The sequence below is a fragment of the Saccopteryx bilineata genome, chromosome 12, assembly GCF_036850765.1.
Source record: "Saccopteryx bilineata isolate mSacBil1 chromosome 12, mSacBil1_pri_phased_curated, whole genome shotgun sequence".
Taxonomy (NCBI): Eukaryota; Metazoa; Chordata; class Mammalia; order Chiroptera; family Emballonuridae; genus Saccopteryx; species Saccopteryx bilineata.
Window position 1 is genome coordinate 45498556 of NC_089501.1, and position 25214 is coordinate 45523769.

Consider the following 25214-nt stretch of genomic DNA (forward strand, 5'->3'; position numbering starts at 1 on the left):
TGCCACAGGGGGCCTGGGTGCACGGCTACGGGTCGGCTGCGTGCCACGGGGGGCCTGGGTGCACGGCTACGGGTGGGCTGCGTGCCACGGGGGGCCTGGGTGCACGGCTACGGGTGGGCTATGTGCCACGGGGGGCCTGGGTGCACGGCTACGGGTGGGCTGCGTGCCACGGGGGGCCTGGATGCACGGCTACGGGTGGGCTGCGTGCCATGGGGGGCCTGGGTGCACGGCTACGGGTGGGCTGCGTGCCACGGGGGGCCTGGGTGCACGGCTACGGGTGGGCTGCGTGCCACGGGGGGCCTGGGTGCACGGCTACGGGTGGGCTGCGTGCCACGGGGGGCCTGGGTGCACGGCTACGGGTGGGCTGCATGCCACGGGGGGCCTGGGTGCACGGCTACGGGTGGGCTGCGTGCCACGGGGGGCCTGGGTGCACGGCTACGGGTGGGCTGCGTGCCACGGGGGGCCTGGGTGCACGGCTACGGGTGGGCTGCGTGCCACGGGGGGCCTGGGTGCACGGCTACGGGTGGGCTGCAGGGATGCGTGCCCGTGGGGAATCACTGCAAGGATACAGGGGCTTTGTAAGAAATCCAGGTGGAGAGAAGGAGATGCTCACAAGTCAATGAGATAAGAAAATGCTCTAACCTGAGTATGGATGAGCCAGATAGCTACCTGTGTGTTAAGTAATTTCTGGGGGGGGGGGGAATTCTCTGAAGCCTTTTTGGTGAGACCTGGGGTGAATGGAGTATGAATGGGAATTCCAAGTCCTCAAAAATATTTCCTTTGACTCAGTCCTAACCCGAGGACAGTGAAGACCTCCCAGAGTCACACTCCAAGGCACAGTGGGAGGGAAGCGTTGGAGCAAGGCTCAAAGTGTGTTCTCCCGGGTTCTCAGCCTCGTTGCTTCCGCGGGTGACAGCTGAGTGGCTTTGGCTCAATTGAATGGGACCCAGGTTTGAGCAGAGCACTGGGGGGGTGGGAAGGTAGGGAATTAACGTTGATTTGGGTGATTGTTTTTTGGTTTCATAGTGTGCTTACACCTTGCGGAACTGGAGCAGCAGAATCAGGAAGAGTGTTTCAGAGCTAAACAAAAACTTATCAATACCAAGGCCAACTCTTGTAGAAAGATAGAATGAATGGGGTGGAGACTGGGAATCTGGGCCCTTATCCTCAGAGATTTCAGGTTGCTTTTGACTCCAGTGTCTAGACAAAACCATCAGAGGACGCCGTCTAGAAACCGGAGGAAGCTCTCCCTGCAGGCTGCTGTCCAACCAGGGGAGGAGCTGTGCAGAGGCAGAGGCTGCTCACGCCAGTCCGTGCGGGGAGGCCCGTGACACTGGTCTTTCCAGAGTAACAAGACAGCTGTTTTCTGTTTTCATTTCGCAGTTTTTATTAGCTTCACTTTCAATACTAGAAAATTTAAAAAGTCATCCGAAAACTACTCTTATAATATACCTCTAATTTACAACCTTTTTTTGGTTGTGCAAATGGACCAACCCCGGGCTGCTCCTTAAAAAGAGCAAATTCATCCTGGAGAGTTGCTGTGACCCTGGAACCCTAGACCTGATCCTTTTCTTAGCCAGGAGCTTGAGGTGTCAGAAGTCCGGACTCTGTGTGGAGGCCACTGCATTAATGCGATGGTGTGACAGGCCTTTGCTGAGCTGTCTGTCATCCTTGAATTTGGTCTTTAAGACTGAAAGTAGGTTTTGGAGGGTGTGGGCTGCAGGCTGGGGTACCCATCACACTGTGCGATCAGATAGTTGATGTCGGTGGGGTGCAGGGTTAACACAGGATCTGATGGGCGTCCTGGGTATTTGAGACTCCACCTTAGGAAACTGCTGACTTCCTGGGCACCCCGTTGGACCATTGGTCTAAGCAATAATTGAAATCACTGTTTAGTCTGGTTTTAAAACCAGTACAGCTTGCTGACATGCTCTTACCTCACACTATTGATATTGTATGATCTTAATTTAGGTTCATTGAATGGCTGACCCTACCATTCATTCATTCATTCATTCAGCAAATACTTATTGGCCAGCTCTTCTATGCCATGCACTGTTCATATAGCCTAAAATTTTTATCATACACTAACTGGAAATAGGCCTGTGAAGGAAATCAGACAAATTGGTAAAATTTCCATTGTGAAGGTGACCTTGAAGCAAAGATTTGAAACAGGAGAGGGGAGGGGAGGGTACCATGAGGATGCCCCAGAGAAAAGAATTTCCAGCTGAGGTCACAGCAGTGACAAGGCCCTGAGGCCGGACCGTGCCTGGAGTGTGTGTAACATAGGCCAGAGTGACTGGAGGGAAGTAAGAGGTGGGAGGTGGGTTGAGAAAGGAGTGTAGGGTTCAGAATGAGTAGGGCCTTTGTAGGCCATTGTCAGGACTCTGGCTTTTACTCCAAATGACTCAGAGGCCCAGTAGAGGGTTTTGAAGAGAGCAATGACCTGATTTGACTTTTTACTGTGAAAGTTTTCAAACCTTGACAGAAATGAAATAGTGTAATGGCTCTTTCTGTACTTGCCACCCAACTTCGAGAATGATTGATATTTTATTTGTAAATATTGCCATGTTCATTTTTAAAGGATGATATGCTTTGTTATATCTACACTACAGAAGCGACCTACAGTGTCTTCTCAGGAGTAAGCAAGACTTTTTCTTGGTTGCATTAACAGCAAAAGAATCGGTTGCTTTGGGGCTTGCTTCCTATAGAGTAGATAAGAAAATAAGAGTAACCCTGAAGATTTATTTATTTTTTTTGTGTGTGTGAGAGGAAGGGAGATAGTGAGGCAGACTCTTGCATGCACCCTAACCAGGGTCTACCCGGCAATCACTTCTGGGACTGATGCTCAAGTACTGAGCTATTTTTAGTGCCTGAGGGTGATGCACTAAGACCAACTGAGCTATCCTCAGTGCCCAGGGCCAGGCTTGAACCAATCAAGCTGGAGGGGAAGAGGAAAAGAAGTGGGAGAGAGGGGGAGAAAAGCAGATGGTCTCTTCTCTTCTGTGCCCTGACTGGAATTGAACCTGGTATTCTCATACACTGGTCCAATGCTCTATTGCCTGGCCACTGGCCAGTGCCAAAGGTTTAGTTTTAACTTCCACATTGAAATGGGCTGTTAACATTTCTGGTCACTGATTGTGTTAAAAAAAAATTGGCCTTATCATGGATGAAGTCATTTTGTGCAAAAGAACTGTTTTAAACCTTATCCAGATAGTCTCCTATTACAGAATTGTTCATTTGTTTGGATCTCTGTCCAGCCACATACACTGCCTGGTCAGTGCCCCGGTACAGAAATTGTGCTTACTTAGCCTTTCTATCTCAGCTCTAGTTTCTTCCATTCAGGCTCTTACCCCAGTCAGACAGAGCTCAGTGATCTAGCTACGGAATGCCAAATACATAGAAGCACTTCCCCCCTTTCCTTTGTCCCTGCATTTCTTGTCTTCCTTCCCTCTAGTTTTTTCCTTCTTTCTTTCTTCTCCAGGGGTTTTCACGCCTCATATTAGGGAAGAGACGTTTTTGTGGGAAGGTCATTTTAGCCCTTAGAAGCATAGCAACCATCACTGGCAGCTCCCTCTGGTGGAAAGGGTGCTTGCCATCTTTAATCCGTTGTGGGAGGGAGTGCCCAGCAGATTTACAGGCAACAGAGTGAATGCGGCCTCTTCCCAACCCATCCTGAACGCATTTGATTCCTCTTGGGAAAGAGCTTTTAAAAATAGGCTGTGCACTCACAAGACCCCCCGAAGAAATTCTAGCTGGCAGCAGATGTTATGGTTGGTCGGAGGCAGGAGGACAGGATCCTGGTCTCACATCTGTAGCACTGGAAAGGAATTTAGTAAAACATAATTGAGACTTGTCCTTTTACAGAGAAGGAACCAAGACCCAGCGTTTTAGGCAGCTTACTTAAGCCATGCAGCTGTTATTGGCAGCTTTCCTGTCCAGCACCCAGGAGCTCTGACTCAGTCTAGAACTTTCCCACCGCAGTGCCCTGCCTCCTTTATTTTCTCCTGAAGCCTACTAACACTTGCAGCAGTGTGATCCCTAATGACACACAGGTTCGCAAATACTTTTCATAAGTAAAAATTTCCATTTGCAAATCTGGATGCGTTTGTGTGGTCTGTTTTACGTGATGACATGTTGTCCTTATCTCTCAGATAAGATCATAATCGGGTGATTTATGGATTGCACTCAAAAGGAGACGAGAGGCCAGCGGTGGAGCAGGACTGGTTTTGGAATTTGGAGTTCAGCCTGTAGTGCTTTTCCCAAGGGCTCCAGTCTTCCTCCTTGAGTTCTGTTTTCCTGGGGCAGAGGCTCCCCTTCTCTTTCTTCTGCTCCCCTTCCTAACTGCTCCTTCTGGAACTGTCCTTTGTCCTAGCTTGCTCACTCCCGGCTGGAGGTAAGTAGATGCTTATGCAATGCTGTTGATTGAATCAATGCATTTCTTAGCGTTTCTGCATTTGAGTCAATTACTATAATTGAAATAATATATATATATATATATATTTTTTTTTTTTTTGTGGAAATCAGACTTGTTTCATGAAGGTGTGGTGTCAGAGCACAGGTCCCTCTTGACCTGTCTCTTTTGTGTCGTCTCTGTGCCTTATTTTTTGCATACCACTTTGGGCTCCTTGTCCTCACCATCCATTAGCACTTGCAACAGATTAGTTTGTAGAGAAAGGAGAGGTGATGAAACTCAAATCAGGTTATTTGGTTATACATTAGTAACTGATAAAAGATGAAAAGATGTTGATCAAATGGCATCTTTAGGGAACTTTATGCCAGGCTTTTCTTGTCTCCCATTAGTGTAGAGAGTCAATACTTGGCTTGTATTTTGGGTGAAGATAGTTTTCTTAAGTGAGTGGGAAAAACTCTTGACATTTTACAGAGAGCCTGAAGTTTTAAATGTTGAATGCTGATGTTCTTGGTGTGCAAAGAATTTCAGAACTCTTCTATATGAACATTAATGACACATCTGGCCCTGGCCGGTTGGCTCAGCGGTAGAGCGTCGGCCTGGCGTGTGGGGGACCCGGGTTCGATTCCCGGCCAGGGCACGTGGGAGAAGCGCCCATTTGCTTCTCCGCCCCCCCCCCCTTCCTCTCTGTCTCTCTCTTCCCCTCCCGCAGCCAAGGCTCCATTGGAGCAAGGATGGCCCAGGCGCTGGGGATGGCTCCTTGGCCTCTGCCCCGGGCGCTGGAGTGGCTCTGGTCTCGGCAGGGCGACGCCCCAGAGGGGCAGATCATCGCCCCCTGGTGGGCGTGCCGGGTGGATCCCGGTCGGGCGCATGCGGGAGTCTGTCTGACTGTCTCTCCCCGTTTCCAGCTTCAGAAAAATACAAAAAAAAAAAAAAAAAAAAAAAAAAAATTAATGACACATCATTTTCTATTTGTTTGTGACTTAAAATAGGTATTTTCTGTAATCATATTTGTAGGAAATATTCAAACTTTCAATCAAGCTAATCTCCTGTCTTAATGACTGTCAGCTCCATTAAATCCATTTCTCCTAGAACTAATCAGCATTCTCAATATTTGCACTAGAAAGTGAATTACTATTTCTTCTTCAAAAAGGTCTTATTGGCCTTGTAGTAAATAACTGTAGGTGATCTCTGATGAAATTGCTATTTTTGAGTTTAGGGATGAAGTCTCAGGTGATGACTTGGCTCCTCGAGGGGACCCACGCCACCCTTGGCTGTGAGGCCTTTGGGTTGAGTCTCCAAAGTTTCATTTTCAGATAAGAGTTTAGGCTCTGGGGCCCGGCTGCCTGAGTCCCCGACTCCACAATTTCCTGATTATGTGACTTTGGTGAGTTTCCTAATCTTTCTGTATCTCAGTTACCTCATTTCTCAAACAGCTGCAGTAACAATAGTCCTGCTTAGAGTCATTTTGAGGTTAAATGAATTAATTACATATAAAACACTTAAAATAGTGCCTGTCACAACCATCAATTTCATGTGAAAGTTTGCTTGTCTACTTCCCCAGCTCCTTTTATCTCCTTGGACCAGGGGTCATGCTGGGTTTTCCAGAAGTCCAGGGCTGTGGTCTGAACTTTGGCAGAAGCTGAAATAGCAGCTATAACTCTCCCCCTAGATAATTTTGTGGTGCTGGATTGAATTGCCTATATCATTATGTTTTGGAAGAAGTTTTCTTTTGCACCTCTTAGAGGAAATCATTATCTGCCTCTGTTCATTAAGTAGAAGCCATAATACACACAAATAAAAATTATACTCACTGAATAGAGAATATGAGGCAAGAGATAGGTAAACTTTTCAGGTAAGCAGTATAAAGGAGCTAGAGTCTTTAGTTTCCAGAAGAGCTGAAAGGACTAGGCTTGTCATTCGGAAAATAATTTTTAACTTGCCAACCTCAGCATCTCTCACATGGTTTACAGGGTTGCCTCATACTGTCCCAGGAAACATTTAACTTGAGCTATTCTAAGAATGAGATTCAGTATTTTTCCTTTCTAGACTCTACCATTTTAGGTCAACTTCTCCACTCTTTTCAAGAATGTACATTTACTGCCATGAAAAATAAATAAAGGTATTAAAATTTAAATACAGAATTGCATAGAGAGTAGAAATACCCACAAGCACAGTCTGTCATAGCCATGAACCATCTATGACGCCATGCCAACTTAAACAGTTATAATCAAAGCAGAGAGAGGTACACAAGAAAACACATTCAAAAATACATTCAGAATGGTTTGTGTGTTGGTGCATACACAGGCATCAGCAACTGACTTCTCATCTTGATTCGGCATTCTTTTTTTTGGCAATATGTTCCACTCTTCCTCTTGAAAAGTTATTAATTCTTTACTGATTGATTTATTCAGTAAGTATGTATTGAACACATACTGTGTGCTAAGTACCATACCAGGTGCTTTGGGGTGATAAACAATACTTAGAATGTAGTTTCTGTATCGTGAAAAGTTTACACCCTTAGTTGGGAAAGCAAGACATACAACATGGAACATATTTTACTCATTTAACAATCAGCTGTCTAATAGTATTTGCCAGTACTGTGCTGGAAACTGGGAAGCAAAGGTGACTCTATAGGATCTCTTTCCCGGACACTCACAGGGAACACCTCTGATGGTGAGGAAGATTCAGAAGAGTTCTATATATGATGTTCTAGGAACACACATTATCCTGTTGAGAAAGTCAATGGCTGCTATCTGGGAAGGAGGCATTTTCACTCAAGAGATTTTTGCTTTTGGGCCATGATAGAAAACAGTGTGGGCAAAGGCCCAAGTATGTACTTGCTTGATGAGGGATGGGTGACACATAGAATTAACCATCGTAGGGAAGGATAAGGCTGGAGACGGGAGAGAGGCCAGTCCCCGTGGCAATGCTGAGGAGTCGGCGTCTCCCCCCTATGCTAGGGGGATCTCAGTCTGAAGTCCTTGGAGGAGACAGACCATTTATGAACTTCAGGAGGCTTAAGGATACTTTGATTTTAAGAAATTCTGTATATTAGGTGTTTTTTTGAGGTCTACTACCCAAGGAAGATTTAAGAAGCTTTATCACCGATGTTGAGGAGACAGGAATTATTGCAAATAGCAGTCCACCTTGCTCTTGCTGCTTGGGTGGAGGACAGGTTTGTGATGTGTGCAGGCTTGGGCATGGGAAGACTTTCGAGGAGACTCACTATGTCTGTATAGTCAAGTCAGATGACAAGTATTTATTTAATCACTTAACAGTGTGTCCACTGTACTGAGCAGGGAGCTGGGAGACCACAGTTCCTGCCATGGTGGAGATTGTGGTGTACACAAGGGGTAAGATCGCTAAACAGAGCACAACGAAATGTTAGTCCATTGCATCAATAATTTATTTATGCACCTGTTTTTTTCAACCATAACTTCTATGCCAAACTTTCTTTAGGGTGCTGGGGGATGAAGCATACATTTTGTTGGGGGAAGATACACAATAAAACAAACAAAATGTGATTTGTTATAGTTAGTACTATAAGGAAAAAACAAAACCTGCTCAGTGAAAGAGGGTGGAAAAGCGATAAGGAGGATACTTTATAAAGGCCTGGAAAGGCTCTTAAGAAGGTGGGAACCCTACATGGGGTGGGGAGGCATGTCAAGGAGAAGGTCTCTGGGATGTGGAAGTACATACTTGGCGTTTTTAGAGCAGCAACAAACGTCACTTGGAACTTGAGCGAGCAAGGGAAGGAGTGTTGGGAGTTCAAGTTGAAGTGACAGGCAGGGGACTGATCATGCTGGACTGCTGAATTTTATTCTTGATGTGGTGGGAAGCTGCTGAGGGTTTTGAATTGGGGAGTATGACCCGGACTCCAGTGTGTGTGCGTGTGTGTGTATGTGCATGCGCACATGCATGCACACATGTGTAGCACATCACCAAACCATTAACTCAATTCTGGCACTACCTGGAGATAGCATCAGATTTCACAGGTGAAGGGGTCAGTCCTCCAGGACTTTCCTCCACTTCAGATGCCAGTCACAAGCCCAAGTCATCCCTTTGCTTCTGATTGACTAGCTATAAATCAGAGGTTCCCTTGAACTCGTCTTTGGATTTACTTTGCTAGAGTGACTCACAAAACTCAGGGAACCATTTACTTATTATCATTGTTTTATTATGAAACAATATAACTCAGGAACAGCCAGATGGAAGAGAACATAGGGACAGGTGTTGGGTGGTGGTACCGAGCTTCCAGACTCTCTTTGGGTATGCCATGGTCCCCCAGTCTCACCTGTAAGCTCTCCAAACCCCTTCTTTTTGGGTTGTTGTGGAGGCTTTATTGACATAGGATGGTTGTTTGAATCATTGGCTATTGATGATTGACTCAACCTCTGGTTCTTTTCCCCTTTCTGGAAATCAGGGCATGGGAATTAAAGTTTCAACCTTCTATTCTTGGTTGGTTCCCCTGGCAACCAGCTCCCATCCTTACTTGTGGTCTAAAAGTCACCTCGCTAACATAAAAAGGGATACTTTTGTCTTTCTCATAACTTGGGAATTTCCAAGGGTCTTAGGAGCTCAATGGTAAGAAACAGTGATAAAGAGCACATACATGTCTCCTATTTTAAATCATAGTAGCACAGGGAGTGAAAATACCTCTACTACTAGAAGGGGAGTTCAGCGTACATCTCACCCCACTCAGGGAGGTCAGCAAAGCTTTCTGGAAGAAGTAAAGCTGAAGCTGCAAACTGGAGGACAAGTAGTAGTTATTCTGAAGTGAGGAAGGGTGTTCCAGGCAGAAGGAACAGCATCCTTGAATTCCCTGGGTGTGTGTGTGTGGGGGGGACTCTAACGCCCTAGGACTGAAATGGGTATGCAGGAGTGGAAGCAGGCTTTTGGGGAAAGATACTGAGTTTAGTTTGGGACACGTTAAGTTTGAGGTTTCTTTGGTTATTCTGGAGGAATTCCAGAGGAGGTAATTAACATCTAGGTCTGAAGTCCAGGAGAGGGGTGTGGGGTGGCAGTTGAGAGTGGCCACACACAGGGCTGGGCTTCCTACAGAGAGAAAATGGCAGCTGAGGATGGCAGAAAGCCAAGGGCAGAAGTCTGGGGAACACTGCCATTTAGGAACCTGGTGGAAGAAGATAACACTGCAAAGGGAATCGGGGTGAGCAGTTGCCAGAGAAATATAACTAGGTGTCAGGAGGAGTGGTGAAGACCTCTAAGTGCTGAGAGAATTCGGTCGAACCATTATGAGTTGATAGACTTAAAATAAGCTGACAGATGACGGGGAACTGAAGCTTGGTTTATATGACAGATGAGATCTATACCCGTGATGGAGAGGCAGTGCTTATGTTGGGAGTGTAGTGCGAACAATTCTGAGATGGATTTAGTAAAACTTTGTTTAGGGAACTACAAAGAGACCAACACTGGTTAGAACAGGGAATTCAAGAGTTTGGACCTAATTCTGTCTATGTTGATGATCTTGTATAAAAAAAAACAAACTTGAGTTCTATTGGTTTAGAACTCCTCTAAAATTGTAGGCAGAAGTTTGAGAGTGTGTTTGATGTATGTTTTCTAGAATAGAGTTTTCACTCTATTCTCAAACAAGCCCATAATCCTCCTTCCTTGCCAACCCCTGAAAGGTAACAGTCCACAGATAAAGGCAATGAGAAGTAATTGAAAGACCAGTGTTGTATTTTAGGATGATTCCTTTGGCTGCGGCCGGCAAGATGAGTTTGAGAAATGATGGGAGGCAGGAGACTAATTCTGGTAATTTAGACGTGGATATTGATTTCTAAGGCAAGAATAATGATGGTAGCAAGGGCTACAAACAGGGATAGACAGTGATTTGAAGACGTAATTGACGAAATGTGGTGATGGCTGAGATGTAGGAGACACATTAAACAAGAATTTATTAAGGATTTGCTGTGTGTCAGTTAAAATCAGAAGCAAATGAGATATGGTCCTTGCTTTTGTGGAACTTACTGTTTATTACACATTTGTCTGTCAATAACCACTCAGTCGTAGGACTGGAAACTGTGGCAAGTGCCATGAAGAGAAGGTGTTGGGAAGTTTAAGTGTATAACTCCAGGGACTGGATTTGGTAAAGGAGCCTCATGAGGTTACCCAACAGCTAGTAATTATACCACGTTTCTAGGGACTGGACATCTGTTGGTTCTTTTAATTTGGCTTTGTAAAAAATATTTCATCTAGAAACCAAGGCTCTTGAAAAATGCTTGGCTAATTAGAGGAAGATGCTTTTAGATGGCTGGCGCTATGATTTATGGTTAAAAAACAACAGTATTTGATTATGTTGGGCTTTAGGCTTTTCTGTTGATTAATGAAAAAATTTCAGGCAAATACTTTTTATTATGGTCTGCTTTTACTTGGTCCAAGAGGGTTCACTCTCTGGGCTCAATTTGAATGCCTTCAGACATCTCTCTTAATCATATTAAATACGTGCTATCAATGGAGCATTCATTTGGGAATGTTTACTTGTCAATTGTTGTAACGAAAATGGAACTAAATTGAATTGGTCGAGTTTCTAGTTTCCAAAGGGGCAGTGGTGTATTTTCTTGTCTGATCTTTCATTCTCTCTATCTTTTTTCTGCCATTACTTGGTTTCTTAGCCACTTGTGTGCCCCAAAGGCACAATGTGTTAAGTCACTGATGCAAAACATCTTTCTACTTTTTGTTTAAGTTTCTGTTCTAGTTTTCTGTTGTTGTTGTTTGTTTGTTTTTGTGACAGAGACAGAAAGAGTCAGAAAGAGAAAGAGAGGGAGAGAGAGAGAGAGAAACAGACAGGTAGGGAGAGAGATGAGAAGCATCAACTAATAGTTTCAGCACCTTAGTTGTTCATTGATTGCTTTTTCATATGTGCCTTGATGGGGGTGGGGGGGGGGCTACAGCAGACTGAGTGACCCTTTTCTCAAGCCAGTAACCTTGAGTTCAAGCTGGTGAGCCTTGCTCAAACCAGATGAGCCCGCACTCAAGCCGGCAACCTCGGGGTTTTGAACCTGGGTCCTCTGCATCCCAGTCTGACACTCTATCCACTGTGCCATGGCCTGGTCTGGCTCTAGTTCTTTTTTAGAGAGTCTTTAAAGGTATCTGTAAGGCTGAAGAACATATAATCTCTCAGTAATAGTTTGGTAAACCAGTCAACTTCTGATCTGAGTCTTATGAGAAAATACCCAGGATAGAAAACTATAAAGGTTAAGTGACAGTTCAGTGAGAAAGTGATAAGAATTTTGTGAAGAGGGAGATGTTAGAGCAATATGGCTAAAGAATTAGTTAATTCTTCACTTAGAATAAAAAGGTAAGGGCGTGGTGAGTGCTTCTGAAGCCTCTATTAGGAAGGCAGGACCCAAAGACCTTTAGAATGCAAAAATGAGAGTAGTACTTTGACCCTTTAAAAATTGGGAGAAACCGAAGGGCCTCTGAGACTGGGTGGAGAAAGAAAGATTTCCCTAATATGATGTAAGTACTTTCTACCAAGGAGAGGTGAAGCTTAAAATGCCAGGTCTATGACAGGTGCACTTAGGCAAGGCCAGATGGAGGGCAGCAGGAACATATGAGTTCAGGACCCCTAAAGGATTATACTTGGAGACTACCCTAACCACAGGTTGGTGCCTGACCTACCCTTGTGGCTTGGTCAGAGTCTAGACATGGATACCCACCCCCACTCTGTTCCTTCCCATTGCAGATAATTAGGCCAAGTTAGTCTGCATTCCGAGGACATAGTTCTTTAGGTGGAGGCAGTTGTGCCGAATTAGCTTGGCCTCATGGATACTCATGACAATCTGAACACATTTTGGGGTGCCACATGCCTTTCAACCAGTGAGAATATCTCACCTGCCTTTTAGCTTGACCTGGACAATAGTCATCTTCAAGACGTCCTACTTAGGGAGGATACATGAATTTCCAAGTTGGGTAAAAAACGTTGCTTTATGGAAGGAACTATGACCTGTGAAATTGCTTCCTTTTCTTTTCAATTGCCTTCTGGTTTTATACCCTATGTCTGCTGTGGAGTTTCTGTATTCCAGGGCCATTTTGGGAATAAAGTGTAGGTGGAAAGGCATTTTGCTGACAATGAATATCTCTGCTAGATCTGGGGAGAATGAGCTATTCCATTACATCTTTCATTAATACTTTAAAAAATATTCTTTTATTCCACTTATTTTGTGAAATGATCACTTTATTGGTTCAGTCCTTGACTAATTCATTTGATATCAATGTTTATTGAGGCAGTATTATGGATGAGGCACTATGCTATAAATACTGAGGCTTCCAAAGATGAATAAGGCACAAGGAACTTAGCAGACAGCAACCAAGAGAATGTACAAGTGAAGCGTAAGAGTAGTCTTTGGCAGAAAGTGAACAAGAACTGCTATTGAGTTCAAAACTGGAATAAATTATTTGCAGTGTATGGGGATTAAGACTGGCTGGTCAGAGAGGAATTTATGCAAAAAGTGACCTTAAATTGCAATAATCATCTCACACTCATTAGGATGGCCGCTATTAAAAAAAGAAAAGACAACCCAACAAATAAAGGATGCAAAGAAATTACAGCTCTTGAAAATGGGGATGTAAAATAGGTCAGCCATTGGGGAAAACAAGATGAGTGTCCCTCACAAAATTAAAAATAGAATTTGCCTTCTAATCTAGCAGTTCTCCTTCTGGGTATATATCCAAAAGAATTGATAGCTGACTCTCACAGAGCTATTTAAGCATCCATGTTCATAGCAACATTAATCACAATAGGCAAAGATGGAGGCAACCCAAGTCCATAGCTGGATGAATGGACAAACAAATTGTGGTATGTGCATACATGGGAATATTATGCAGCCCTAAAATGAAAGGAAATTCTGACACATAATACAACATGGAAGAACCTTGAGAACACTAAGCCAAGTGAAATAAGCTAGTCACAAGAAGACAAGTACTATGTGATTCCACTTGTATGGGTATCATCTAGAGTAGTCAAATGCATAGAGACAGAAAATACAATGGTGGTTCCCAGGGGCCCTGGGGAGGAGGAAATGAGGGAAATGAGGAGTTATTGCTTAGTGGATATGGAACCTCAGTTTCGTGAAATGGGAATGTTCTGAGACTGGTTGTGTTCCGATGTGAACATACTTAATGTTACTGACTATACACTTAAAAATGGGGAAGATGATAAATTTTATGTTGTTTATCTGAACCACAGTTTTAGAAGATGTATTTAATCATGCAATAGTGTGTGGAAGATGGCTGACATCTTGGAAATTTTGAAAATGCATATACTATTCATTCCTTCGTTTAATCATTCATTCATTCATTCATTCATTCATTCATTCATTCAATAAGCATGTATTGACAACCCTGCTCTGTACTGGGCACTGAGCTGGATACTGGGGCTACAATACTTAGTAAGATTTATAAGATACTGAGTCTGTTAGTGTCATGCTTGCTAACCACCCTCTCCACCCCCCAAAGCACTAAGCTTCTATAGTTAAATATTCACAGCTGTTTCCTACTGACTTGAATCATGCATAAAAAATTAGTAAACAAACAGTAAAATGATTTAAGGTCGATGGGAGGAGGGAGAATTTGGACAGCATAGTGATGACGTGGAAAGACATGGGCAACAGAATATGAACTGGACTTGAAAAGAGTGAGTCAGTGCTCTCTAACTAAGGCTGTTAAAAAATAAAGGACTTCTATTTGAGGCGGCCAGCCTAGGAGCCAAGCAAGTTTGCATGGAAGAAAATGGCCAAGCCAGACACACTCAGTCCAGGAAGCCAAGATTCTGTGAATTTTATGGCAAGTGTGGTTTGATAACCCTGGGCACAAAGTTGGGGACAACACTAAGAAGTAAAAAGGACAGGGAAAAATGATACAATTTGAGCTAAAAGTAAAGACAAGACTTATGAAGGGTGAGCCAGTGAAAGTCAGTGTGGTCTGGTGATTTAGGTGTGACTGAAAGCAGTAAGCATGAGCTTTTTAAACTAAGAGACCCAGAAACTCTAACTTTAATTCATTTAATCTCATTTTAGGGATTTTTTTTTTAATTTCAAAAAACCTTTACTACATCTACTCTTTTAATATCTTACTATTTCTCTTGCTCTCTTTTTTCACCCTATACACTCTGGAACAGTCTATTCATTCATTTACACATCTTTTGAGTGCCAGCTACCAACTAGGCACTGTCCTGGGCTCTGGACACAGAAACCCAATTCTTTACGCCATCTTTGTTTGGTTGTACACAGTGATCCTGGATTGATCTAGTTTCTGCTCCTATAATTTCTTGTCATTTTTTCCCCTAGAAAAATAGCTAATCATTCCTTTAATCATAAGGTGTTTACAAAATGCGTTCAAGTGGCAGTAAGAAGTGGCACAATGCGCTGCAGGAGAACGCCTTGCCTTTTGGGTCTTGTATGCAGCCCCATGGGCAACGGTGCCTGAGCTCACGGTTCCATCTGTTTTTTTTTTGTTGTTGTTGTTGTTTTCTGTTTTTGTTTTTTTTCTGAAGTTGGAAACGGGGAGGCAGTCAGACAGACTCCTGCATGCGTCCAACCGGGATCCACCTAGCATGCCCACCAGGGGGCGATGCTCTGCCCATCTGGGGCGTTGCTCTGTTGCGACCAGAGCCACTCTAGCGCCTGGGGCAGAGGCCAAGGAGCCATCCCCAGCACCCGGGCCATCTTTGCTCCAGTGGAGCCTTGGCTGCGGGAGGGTAAGAGAGAGACAGAGAGGAAGGAGAGGGGGAGGGGTGAAGAAGCAGATGGGCGCTTCTCCTGTGTACCCTGGCCGGGAATCGAACCCAGGACTTCCGCATGCCAGGCCAACGCTCTACCACTGAGCCAACCGGCCAGGGCCGGTTCCATCTGTTTGAAGCTTCAATATGTAGTCAAGTAGGGTCACCTGGTGCACGAAGTTCAGACAGGCACTTCTATAACGTTTTGTGGTCATGTAAGGTCGATGTTTCCCAGGCACTTTCTCCCAAAGTCATTCTCCTAGAGCTTCAATCCCTGTTCCTACTTCAGTAGAACATTTCCTGAAAACTTGCGCCTCTGTTTTCCCCCGAAGAGGAATTTAGCCTGTTCATTGATCATTAGTAACCACATCGTAATCACCCTTTTGAATAGTCCTTTCAATATTTAGAAGAAGGTTGAGAAGAAACTTACATCGCTGGAGCACAGGGAGTGCGTTTCTTCCTAGTGGAATTTGCCTTGTCCTTTTATTTATTTATTTTTATTATTTTTTTTTCTTTTTATTTTTTTTCATCTATTTGAAGCTGGAAACGGGGAGAGACAGTCAGACAGACTCTCGCATGCTCCTGACCGGGATCCACCTGGCACGCCACCAGGGGCGACGCTCTGCCCACCAGGGGGCGATGCTCTGCCCCTTCGGGGTGTCCCTCTGCCGCGACCAGAGCCACTCTAGTGCCTGGGGCAGAGGCCAAGGAGCCATCCCCAGCACCCGGGCCATCTTTGCTCCAGTGGAGCCTTGGCTGCGGGAGGGTAAGAGAGAGACAGAGAGGAAGGAGAGGGGGAGGGGTGAAGAAGCAGATGGGCGCTTCTCCTATGTACCCTGGCTGGGAATCGAACCCGGGTCCTCCCGCACGCCAGGCCGATGCTCTACCGCTAAGCCAACCGGCCAGGGCCCCCGCCTTGTCCTTTTAACACAATACTTCTTGAAATAATGGGTCCACAGTATTACTTACTCTGTTAAGAACATTCTGCAGTTTTTGCATCATGAATCCCTCTACTTTTTCCATTCCATCTGCTTCCTGGTTTTGAGGGACGGCCAAGAGGGCACCCTGGGCTTCAAATACAGTGCTGGCACCCGTTACACAGGCCAGGCTGCCTTGCCTCTTCTTGTTAGCCTGTCACTTTCAGATTGGCGACTGCCATTTTGAGCTGTTCAAAACTGGCGGTTGAGTGGTTCTCTACAAGTTACCAGGCAGCTGAAAAATTCTCACTTGTAAAATCAGCATTCATTCCAGGGAACAACATTTTCAAGTCCTTCTGGGGAGATGGATGTTTTTCAATCTCAATGCCAAGTGGATTAGCAGGACGTAGGGACAAGGGAGGGATTCCTTTGTCCCAGGGAGTACACAGGTCATCATAATTTCTTTCATCAACCCACACAGCAGACTGGTCCAAAAGACCTACTTTTTTCAGGTTTGAGGAGCTTGAAAGAGACTGTTGAGGTTCCTTTGCCACCTGACCTTGTGACAATTATGTCTTCTCTCTCTTTTTTTTTTTTTTTTGGCCTCTCCCACTCAACATGCTGTGTTACTTGCAGACATCCATTTTGCTGTCAGGAGACAATTATGTCTACAAATCATCAAAACTATGAGGTCAGTTGGGCTGGTCCCCAGGTTTTCTCCTCTGATTGTGACCTTGGTCCGTGGTATTCCTTCGTCTGGAGAGATGCCTGTCACAGGTGTGAGGGCTGTTCTAAACTAGACACTGTGTTTTGTTGAGCAGACTGGAGATTTAGTTGGCGTTGTCTCCGCCTGCTGCCACCCCTGCGCCTGCTCGGGTGGGGTCCTGACCCTCCACCTCCGCCCGCTCTGTCGATATTTTGAGGAACTACCCTACTTTTGCTTCCCATTCTCATTCAAGTTCTCAAAGAAGTGGCCTTTATTTGTTTTCATTTTCTTATATTCCGTCCACTTTTCTACCCCCTGGATTTTCACTTGTGCCCTCTCTACTGCAACTCCTCGCTCAGTGTCTTCTTTGTCAATCCAACATCACTTTATCGGTCCTTGTTTTATTGGATTTTTCTGTCCTGTTTGGCACTATTTTTTTTCTTTTTTCTTTTTATTATTAACTTTAATGGGTGACATTGATAAATCAGGGTAAATATGTTCAGAGAAAACATCTCCATTGTTTGGCACTATTGATCTCTCTCTCGTTCTTAAGTTTTCCACTTCCTTCAAACTTTTTGCCGCTCGATTTCCTTGGTTCTCTCAGAACTTTTGGATTGCTGAGTCTCAGTTTTCTTTCTGGGATATGCTTCCTTCACGAGCCCTTTAACGGCTGATGCAATCACTGTGTTCTCACTCTTTCCTTCTGCGTGTCCTTGCGGAGGAGTACTGAATAGTCACTAGTATCCTCAATAACAGTCAAGTTATAAAAACTGCTCTCTCGGCTCAGCTGGCAACAATGACATAAACATCTGATTTATCTCCCTACATACGTTCTCCATTGCCCACCAGTTCGTCGAAGTTGCAGATGCTCTGGCGGTTGGGCGCTTGGTCTCTATTCCCTAAGGACCCTTTGTGTGCTCGAGAATCGGAATGAGCATTGGTCTCTGCCGGTGCTGAGTTCATTGTGAGCCCCTGAAAAAATAATGAATAACTTTATTAAAAACCAGCTAATTTCATTTTGTCATTTTCTGGATAATATATTCTGGTGTAGGCAGCCCATTTTTAAAACAAGTTTGCAATAGACAATTTCCCCTCAAGGTTAATATAATAGGCAAACACCTTTTGCTGCGGCAGACGGGAAGAGGTAATGAAAGATTAGCTTACATTATGATTCATTATTTCAAAATGTCAGAATAAAGTGGATCTGCTGCATCGCCCCAGCCTCTTAAACTTTAGAGGAGAGAGTACATGTTTTGCTTTTCTAATGTTAATGGCTTCACTTTCTCTCACTCTCTCTTTTATTTTTTATTTTTTTTACAGGCCGAATTCAGATAATCGGCGCCAGGGTGGCCGAGAGAGATTGACCAGCACTGGCGACAAGGGCAGCATGGCCATGGAGTCCTCCAAGGAGACACGCTACTGTGCAGTGTGCAATGACTACGCCTCAGGCTACCATTATGGAGTCTGGTCCTGCGAGGGCTGTAAGGCCTTCTTCAAGAGAAGTATTCAAGGTAATAGTGTGCCGAAAATGACACACTCCATTTTACTCCTGAGGCGGGAAGCAACAGAAGAAGGAAGACTTAAGCTCAGCCACTTGTGGGTCCACTAGGTTCCTGGTAGAAACATGGAGAAGGGACAGGATCTCAGGGCAGCCGTGGTGGAGTTATTATGCTTTCTTTCTTCCTTTGGAAGATCGTGACCCCCTCTACAGGCAGAGGATTTCAATCACTGGGTCTCATAGATGATGCTTGTGCCCTGACTGGGGGATGGAAGGCGGATATTTATGTGCTGCTGGCCACTGGGCTTATCTGATATAGTGTAATATTAATCAGCTATACATAATCGCCTCTCCACTTTGGCTTTGGCCAGATGAGCAGTCGTTCTTATCAATTCAGACTAAACTTGTTCTTTTCTGGCTCTTCTTCCATCTTTGATATCCCAATAGATGACATGAGTTTTTGCTAAAATGAGAAGACCCAATAGCTGGTGACTTGCCACAGGGTCGTGTACCTGTCCTTTCTGTATCAGTTATTACATATCTACCTGTTACATTTCCTTTGCCTCTCTGCCTTGATCCTTTTCTCTAGTGTCATTTACCAAACACAGCTTCTCTGATAATCTGCCCCCTACATTTTATTTCTTCTCCAGGAGTGTGGTTCTTGTTGCACGTAGAGGCTACCTGCAGAAGCAGATGGACGTTTCTGTCTGGGTGTGTCTCTCTCCCCCCTTCCACTCTCTCTAGAATCCACAAATAAATGATAAAATCTTTTAGAGGATACCCTGGGAGAAATAGCCATCACTTTTGCTATGTAAAATATCTATGCTGAAGATCCTTTGTTTGACAGGAACAGAGGTCTGAAAGCAGTTTAGGTCCACTGAATCGCTTTTTGTCTTAACAGGGGAACATATTTTCCCTGTTTTTCTTTCTTTACCTTTCCAGCTTCAGCAAAATTTAATATAGAAATACTAAGACTATTTCTGAGGGAGGGTCTGTGTGGTTCTCATGGACTTTCTGTTGGAGCTGTCCACTGCCCTGATACGGGGTGTATGTACATAAATTTCTATATACTTATATGTACATGTATAAGCATGTATATATACATATGTGTATCTAACAACATAAGTGTATGTTATTAAGCTGATGCTATCTTAATCTAGAAAAATTATATTTATATTTTGATTTAGGTTATTTAAGGTCTTTTGCCAGTCATGTTTATTTGTAGTTTTACTGTTTATTTGATTTCATATAATCTAAAATGCCATTATTTTCTTCAATCATTTAATCTGATAATGAAAAATCAATTTTCATGGGATTCATGGATAGGCTCAACTGTAAACTCACACGAGTCATTTATCTGAGACTGTGTCCCATCATCAGGAAAATGATATAGAGCATCAGTCAGCACTTTTCTGTAAATAGCCAGATGGGAACTGTTTTCAGCCTTGCAAACCATAGAGTCTCTGTTCTAACTACTCAACTCTGGCACTGTGGCCTGCAAGGGGCCACAGATAGTATCGCAAATGAATGGTGTGTGGCAATAGAGCTTTATATACAAGGATAGGTAACTGAACAGAACTGCCTGTGGGGCATTAATTTCTGACCCTTGAGCAGGGGTCTCCAAACTTTTTACACAGGGGGCCAGTTCACTGTCCCTCAGACCATTGGAGGGCTGACAAATACAGTGGTCCTCTCACTGACCACCAATGAAAGAGGTGCCCCTTCCAGAAGTGCAGTGGGGGCTGGATAAATGGCCTCAGGGGGCCGCATTTTGGCCCACGGGCCGTAGTTTGGGGACGCCTGATTTAATGTATGGAAAGGGAATAGATGATTCCTAAATCTAATGTTGATTTTTGTTTATTGAGAATATTGAGAACTTACTGTGCATCGGTGCTAGATGTTCTGAGTGAAATCAAAATATGTGTAAGACACAATCTATAATCCCATAAAGTTTAAAATTTATCTGGGAGGCAAAAGTACTCATTCTCATGATGTGATTAGAGAGTAACTGAGTATAGATAAAGGACTACTGTATCATAAAGATAAAGAAAACAATAGGTGGATAAAAGAGTACAAAATATTGTCAGTTGAATATGTAAAATTACCTAGATTTAAAAGAAAAATGACCTTCCTCCAAGTAACAATAGCAACATTGTCACAGATTATTTTCATTATTTATTCAGCATTTAAGAATGAACTACTTAACTTCACATCAAGCTTACTATTGTCTCCCAAGAATTAAGGAATCAGAACAGAAAACAGAAAAAATAACAAAAAAATCAATGAAAGAAATGTGAGCTTATAAAAATAACTATTTTATTAATATGACATTGACTCATTTAAATATTTAGAAATTTTTGTTTATTCTTTGATAGGTAAGATAGACATCTTATCTCCATCTTGTATATATACAGACTAAACAGTAGGATTTTTCTGTACTATATAAATTGCATAAGATGGAATTTTTACATCTTATTTATCTTGGTATGAAGTCACTTATATAAGTTTTTTTTTTGAATGAGATGAACATTGAGTCCAAAGTTCTGGAAGAAGCCTAGAAACAAGGCAGAGTTTTTAACTTTTAACAATAAGGGGGGATCTCAAAGATAATTAGGTTCATTCATTTAGTTATTTGTTCATCAGTTGCCTCTATCAGACAAAGCTCCACGCAAGGCCTTGGAGACACAATTATAAGGAAGACATTAGTCCTTATCCTTATCCTAAAGGAACTTACATAGTAGTGGGAGAGATGGACAAATAAACTGGCAATTAAATTACAGTGTGACAAATGCCAGAATGAGGGTGAATACTGGGTCTTCCTGGAGTCCAACCACCACTCAGTCCTAGCGGGGGGTGGAGTCAGACTCTGAGAAAGTTTCCTGATTTTTTAATTAGACCTTGAGGATGAGCCAAGTGAGGAAAATGAAGGAAGTGATGAGTGTTTAGTCACAGAAATGAACATTTGAGCAAAGTCCAGGAAGTAAGATAGAGTTTGGGGAGTTATGTGTATAAAAATTAACAAAAAATAATTTGCCATTAGATTAAACAAAGACATTTTGGGGCCACATATGTATTCTTAGATCATGTAAAAACAAAGTAACATATTTCCTTTTTGCTTTAATGATGTTTTCATGTATTTGACTTGTTTGTACATATAAAAGGGAAATACCAGTGCAATTTTAATGGTTTCTAGTCCCATTTTCTCATCATCATCATCATGAAAACTTGCAACTAAAAAATTTTATTGAACTCCTTTGGCTCTTTATAAATTACACTGGCCCTCAAACCTATTTAAGAACATTGAAGGGCCTGGCATGCAGGTAGAAAGTTCTGAAGATGTCATAGCTCTCCCTGTTTTTCTTGTTATTTAAGAAAAGAGCTAGAAATAAGTATCCATCAGATTACTCTAGTGCTCTAAGTGTTTCAGTTGAAGAGGTAAAGTGTTTGACTTGAAAGCACACAAATTTTCCTCCACTACTTGGTGTTCAAACTTGATTACTCAAGAAATTGGGTAATGGCCTCCAGTTGAACATACTTTTTTAAAAAAGCAATGTCAAGGATACTACTTAAGGGAGAGGGGTGAAATTGGATATTCTATGAATTTATTAATCATTGCAGATGGAGAAGCTCTGTTTCTTCAGATGTATTGTGGGCAGAGACTCTTGCATGAGTTATATAAGCAGATCTGGTTCGGCAACCAGACACAACCTTTGAGTATTATTCCAAGGTAAAGGACTCCACTGAGCTCACTGCTTCTCTTACACATTATTTCAAATGGTCATTAGGCACAGTGGAGGCTTAATATATTATGCTGCCATTTCATATTCTCTTTCTAAAGCATATATAGAAGCTGCTTAACATTAGATCAGACAGACATGGCCCAGAGAGGTGTTGGCTTAAAGGTTCACTCAGTCCAGGAGGACATGGTTTCAGGGTGGAGCCTGATTATGGTTCAATGTAGTGGTAGCCTTAAGTCCAACAAGGATAAATGACAGTCTGACCCACTGGGCCTTACAGAGCATCTGGGTGAGACAGTCCAGCACCCTGGATAGCTCCTTCACCAGCTGCGTAGGGTAAGCAGAGATTTATTGTCGGAAGACATTTAGGCCCATTCAGCTGGCTCCATTTGCTTTGTTGAGCTCCATTAAAAGAGAAGTTAGCTCTTTTATGCTTAGGGACTCACCCTGGCTCACCCAGGATGGATTAGTTTTTACGTTTAGTTTCCCATTTCAAGTCACCTGCTGGCTTGACATTGTGCAGCCTTGAATGGAAAAGGCCAGAGGACGGGGAGAAGTGGAAGCTGCTGCTCCCTTGTTCTGTAGCTGTTTCATCAGCTTTCTTTCAGAGATGTGGCTCAAAACTGAGATCCTGGCAACATATACACACAAAAATACTAACCCTTCAGTCTCCGCATTCCATAAGGGCCACTGTTGTCTGGTCTCCATGCGATGGCAGGAGAGATGTTTTAGGTATGTTCTTCAAGTTATATGGCCATGCACCAAAAACTCTCACTGCCTTTGAAGTTCAGATTCTTTTCTGTGGTTTAAAATACTTTACATAATTTTACTCGTGCTTATGCTTCCCTCCTCCCCTGCCCCCACTGTGATCTGTAATCCAGCCACCCTGGCCTTCTTTCTCTTTCCCTCAGCATACATGTGGCCTCCCTTTCCCCTTTGCTTGTAACACCCACATCTTGCTGCCTTCTGCTCAGCCGATCTCTGCCCGAGATCGCTTTCTCAGAGAAGTCTTCCCTAATTACTTTACCAAAAGTACCCTTACAAACCTTTGCTCCTACTTTTTCTAATATTGTCTCACCCAGTCTTATTTTGTTTAAGGCCCTCAAACCTTTAATCAAGTTCTCTGATTTTATTCCTGGAGTTGATTATTACATGTTGGTTATTGTCTGTCTGTACCAGGTGCCACCTCTCTGTAGTCCTGCCCAAACTGTATACGGGCTAAGTGAGAGTTGGTTTCTGCTCTGGTTGGCTTTATTTGTTGCTATAGTGCCAGGACCTCTAGTGGGCACATCTCTGTTACATCATAGAATATGGCAAGTAGTCCAAAGAAGAGTGGAGAAAACCTGCTGGAGGACCTCGGAGAAGAAGGGAAATTTCACTGGGTAAGGATGGCAGGGGAACCATTAATGCAAGTGGTAGATCTGATATCAGCCCGAGAAGAAATGAAGGATTTTTATTTTGGTTTCTATTTTTTTATTTGAATTTAAAAATTTTTATTTAAATTAAAAAAAATTAAGTTGGGTTTATTGGAGTGACATTGGTTAATAAAATTACATAGCTGTCAGGTGTATCATCTGCATTGTGTGTTTACCGAAACGGAGGATTTTCATCTACACTAAGAAGTTTGGAAAGGAATCCCAGGAATGTGCAGTAGCGTAAACCAAGACATGCCTGGTGGAAATGGAGTGAATCAGCCAGGAGGGGACAGAGGCCCTGTCATCTTCCCTCTGCCCCTTCGCTCCCTCTTCCGCTCTCTGAACGCAGGCATTCCCCGTGTCTGCGGTCTCTGCTCCGTTCACTTCCTCATTTTCCTCTCCGCCCGGTGTCCTAGGCAATCTCATGTGTATCTGTTTACGGGTTGAACTGTGTTTCCCTTCTCCCCCCAAATGTATTGAAGTCCTGGCTCCCAGTACCTCAGAAGATGGAGATAAGGGGGTCATTGCAGATGTCATTAGTTGAGATGAAATCGTACTGGAGTAAGGTGGGCTCCCAATCAAATAGATGCATATCCTTATAAGAAGAGAGAGATTTGGACACAGACACGGGGAAGAGAAAGCCACGAGATGACAGAGACAGAGCCAGGAGTGCTGCGGCTGGAGGCCAAGGCTCCCCAAAGACTGTGGCAAGCACCAGAAGCTAGAAGGAGGCAAGGAAGGGTCTCCCCTTCAGGTTTCAGAGAGAGCTTGGCCCTGTGACACCTTGACTTCACTCAGACTTTTAGCCTCCAGAACTGTGAGACAATACTTTATGTTGTATAAGTTACGCATGCATGGTCATTTGTTATGGCAGCGCAAGGGAACAATATTTAAGACCTAAAGTGTTAGAGCTAAGGACACATCTCTCAGGTCGAGCTCCTGCCCCAGCCTTGCTTTGTACTGACTCCTGTGTGTCTTTAGGTGACACTAGCTGCTTCTCTGGAGTGCTGTTAATATCAGTTCCCATACCATTCCCTCAGCATGGAGCAGTTATCTCTCTCTTTGTCTTTTGATAGCCCACTGTGTAGTTCTATTGAGTCTGTCTCTTCAATGTGTATCCATCCGATTCCCATTCCTCAGTTCTCCCCACTAACTTTCATCAGGTTCATCCAGTTATTTAATTTCCCCCTTTGTCATCTCCTCCATTTGCTTCATTGTTTTTCCTTCTTTCAAACCATTCTGCTCACTGTCAATCTATTCAGGTTCTAAAAGCAAATCATTAATCATGTCAAGACCGTGCAGAATCCTTTCATGACTTTCATGACCCACAGAATAATTCTTAGAAAACCACTCAAGGATTTCCTCAGTCTTGCTCTAGGCTGTTTTTCAGTTGTTTTAAAGTCACTCTTTCTAGTTCTGAAGTAGACCCTTTAGACTAGACTACTTGCTTTTACTCAAATATGACCGTTGCATTTCTTTGCTGGAAATTTCTTTCCAGATTTACCTGTAAAATTTTTCCCCCCTTCTTTCCTTCCTTCCTTCCTTCCTTCCTTCCTTCCTTCCTTCCTTCCTTCCTTCCTTCCTTCCTTCCTCCCTCCCTCCCTCCCTCCCTCCCTCCCTCCTTCCCTCCCTCCCTCCCTTTCTCCCTTCCTTCCTTCCTTCCTTCCTTCCTTCCTTCCTTCCTTCCTTCCTTCCTTCCTTCCTCTCACTCTCTTTTTCCTTTATTTTCTTTTTTTTTATATGTACCCTGACCATGGATCAAACCTGCAAACTTGGCATATCAGAATGAAGC

General features: G+C 43.5%; 1 protein-coding gene and 1 pseudogene across 4 annotated transcripts in view; one reads left to right on the forward strand and one right to left on the reverse strand.

The window, feature by feature from the left end:
• ESR1 (estrogen receptor 1) overlaps nucleotides 1-25214 on the forward strand; it is a 366942-nt gene that overhangs the window by 126179 nt on the left and 215549 nt on the right. For all 4 annotated transcript variants that reach the window (XM_066247891.1, XM_066247890.1, XM_066247892.1 and 1 more), the window contains one exon: nucleotides 18093-18283. In XM_066247891.1, coding sequence (XP_066103988.1) covers nucleotides 18093-18283 — 191 coding nt within the window. The remainder of the gene's footprint in view (nucleotides 1-18092; nucleotides 18284-25214) is intronic.
• On the reverse strand, nucleotides 15303-17735 carry LOC136316423 (exocyst complex component 2 pseudogene; annotated as a pseudogene).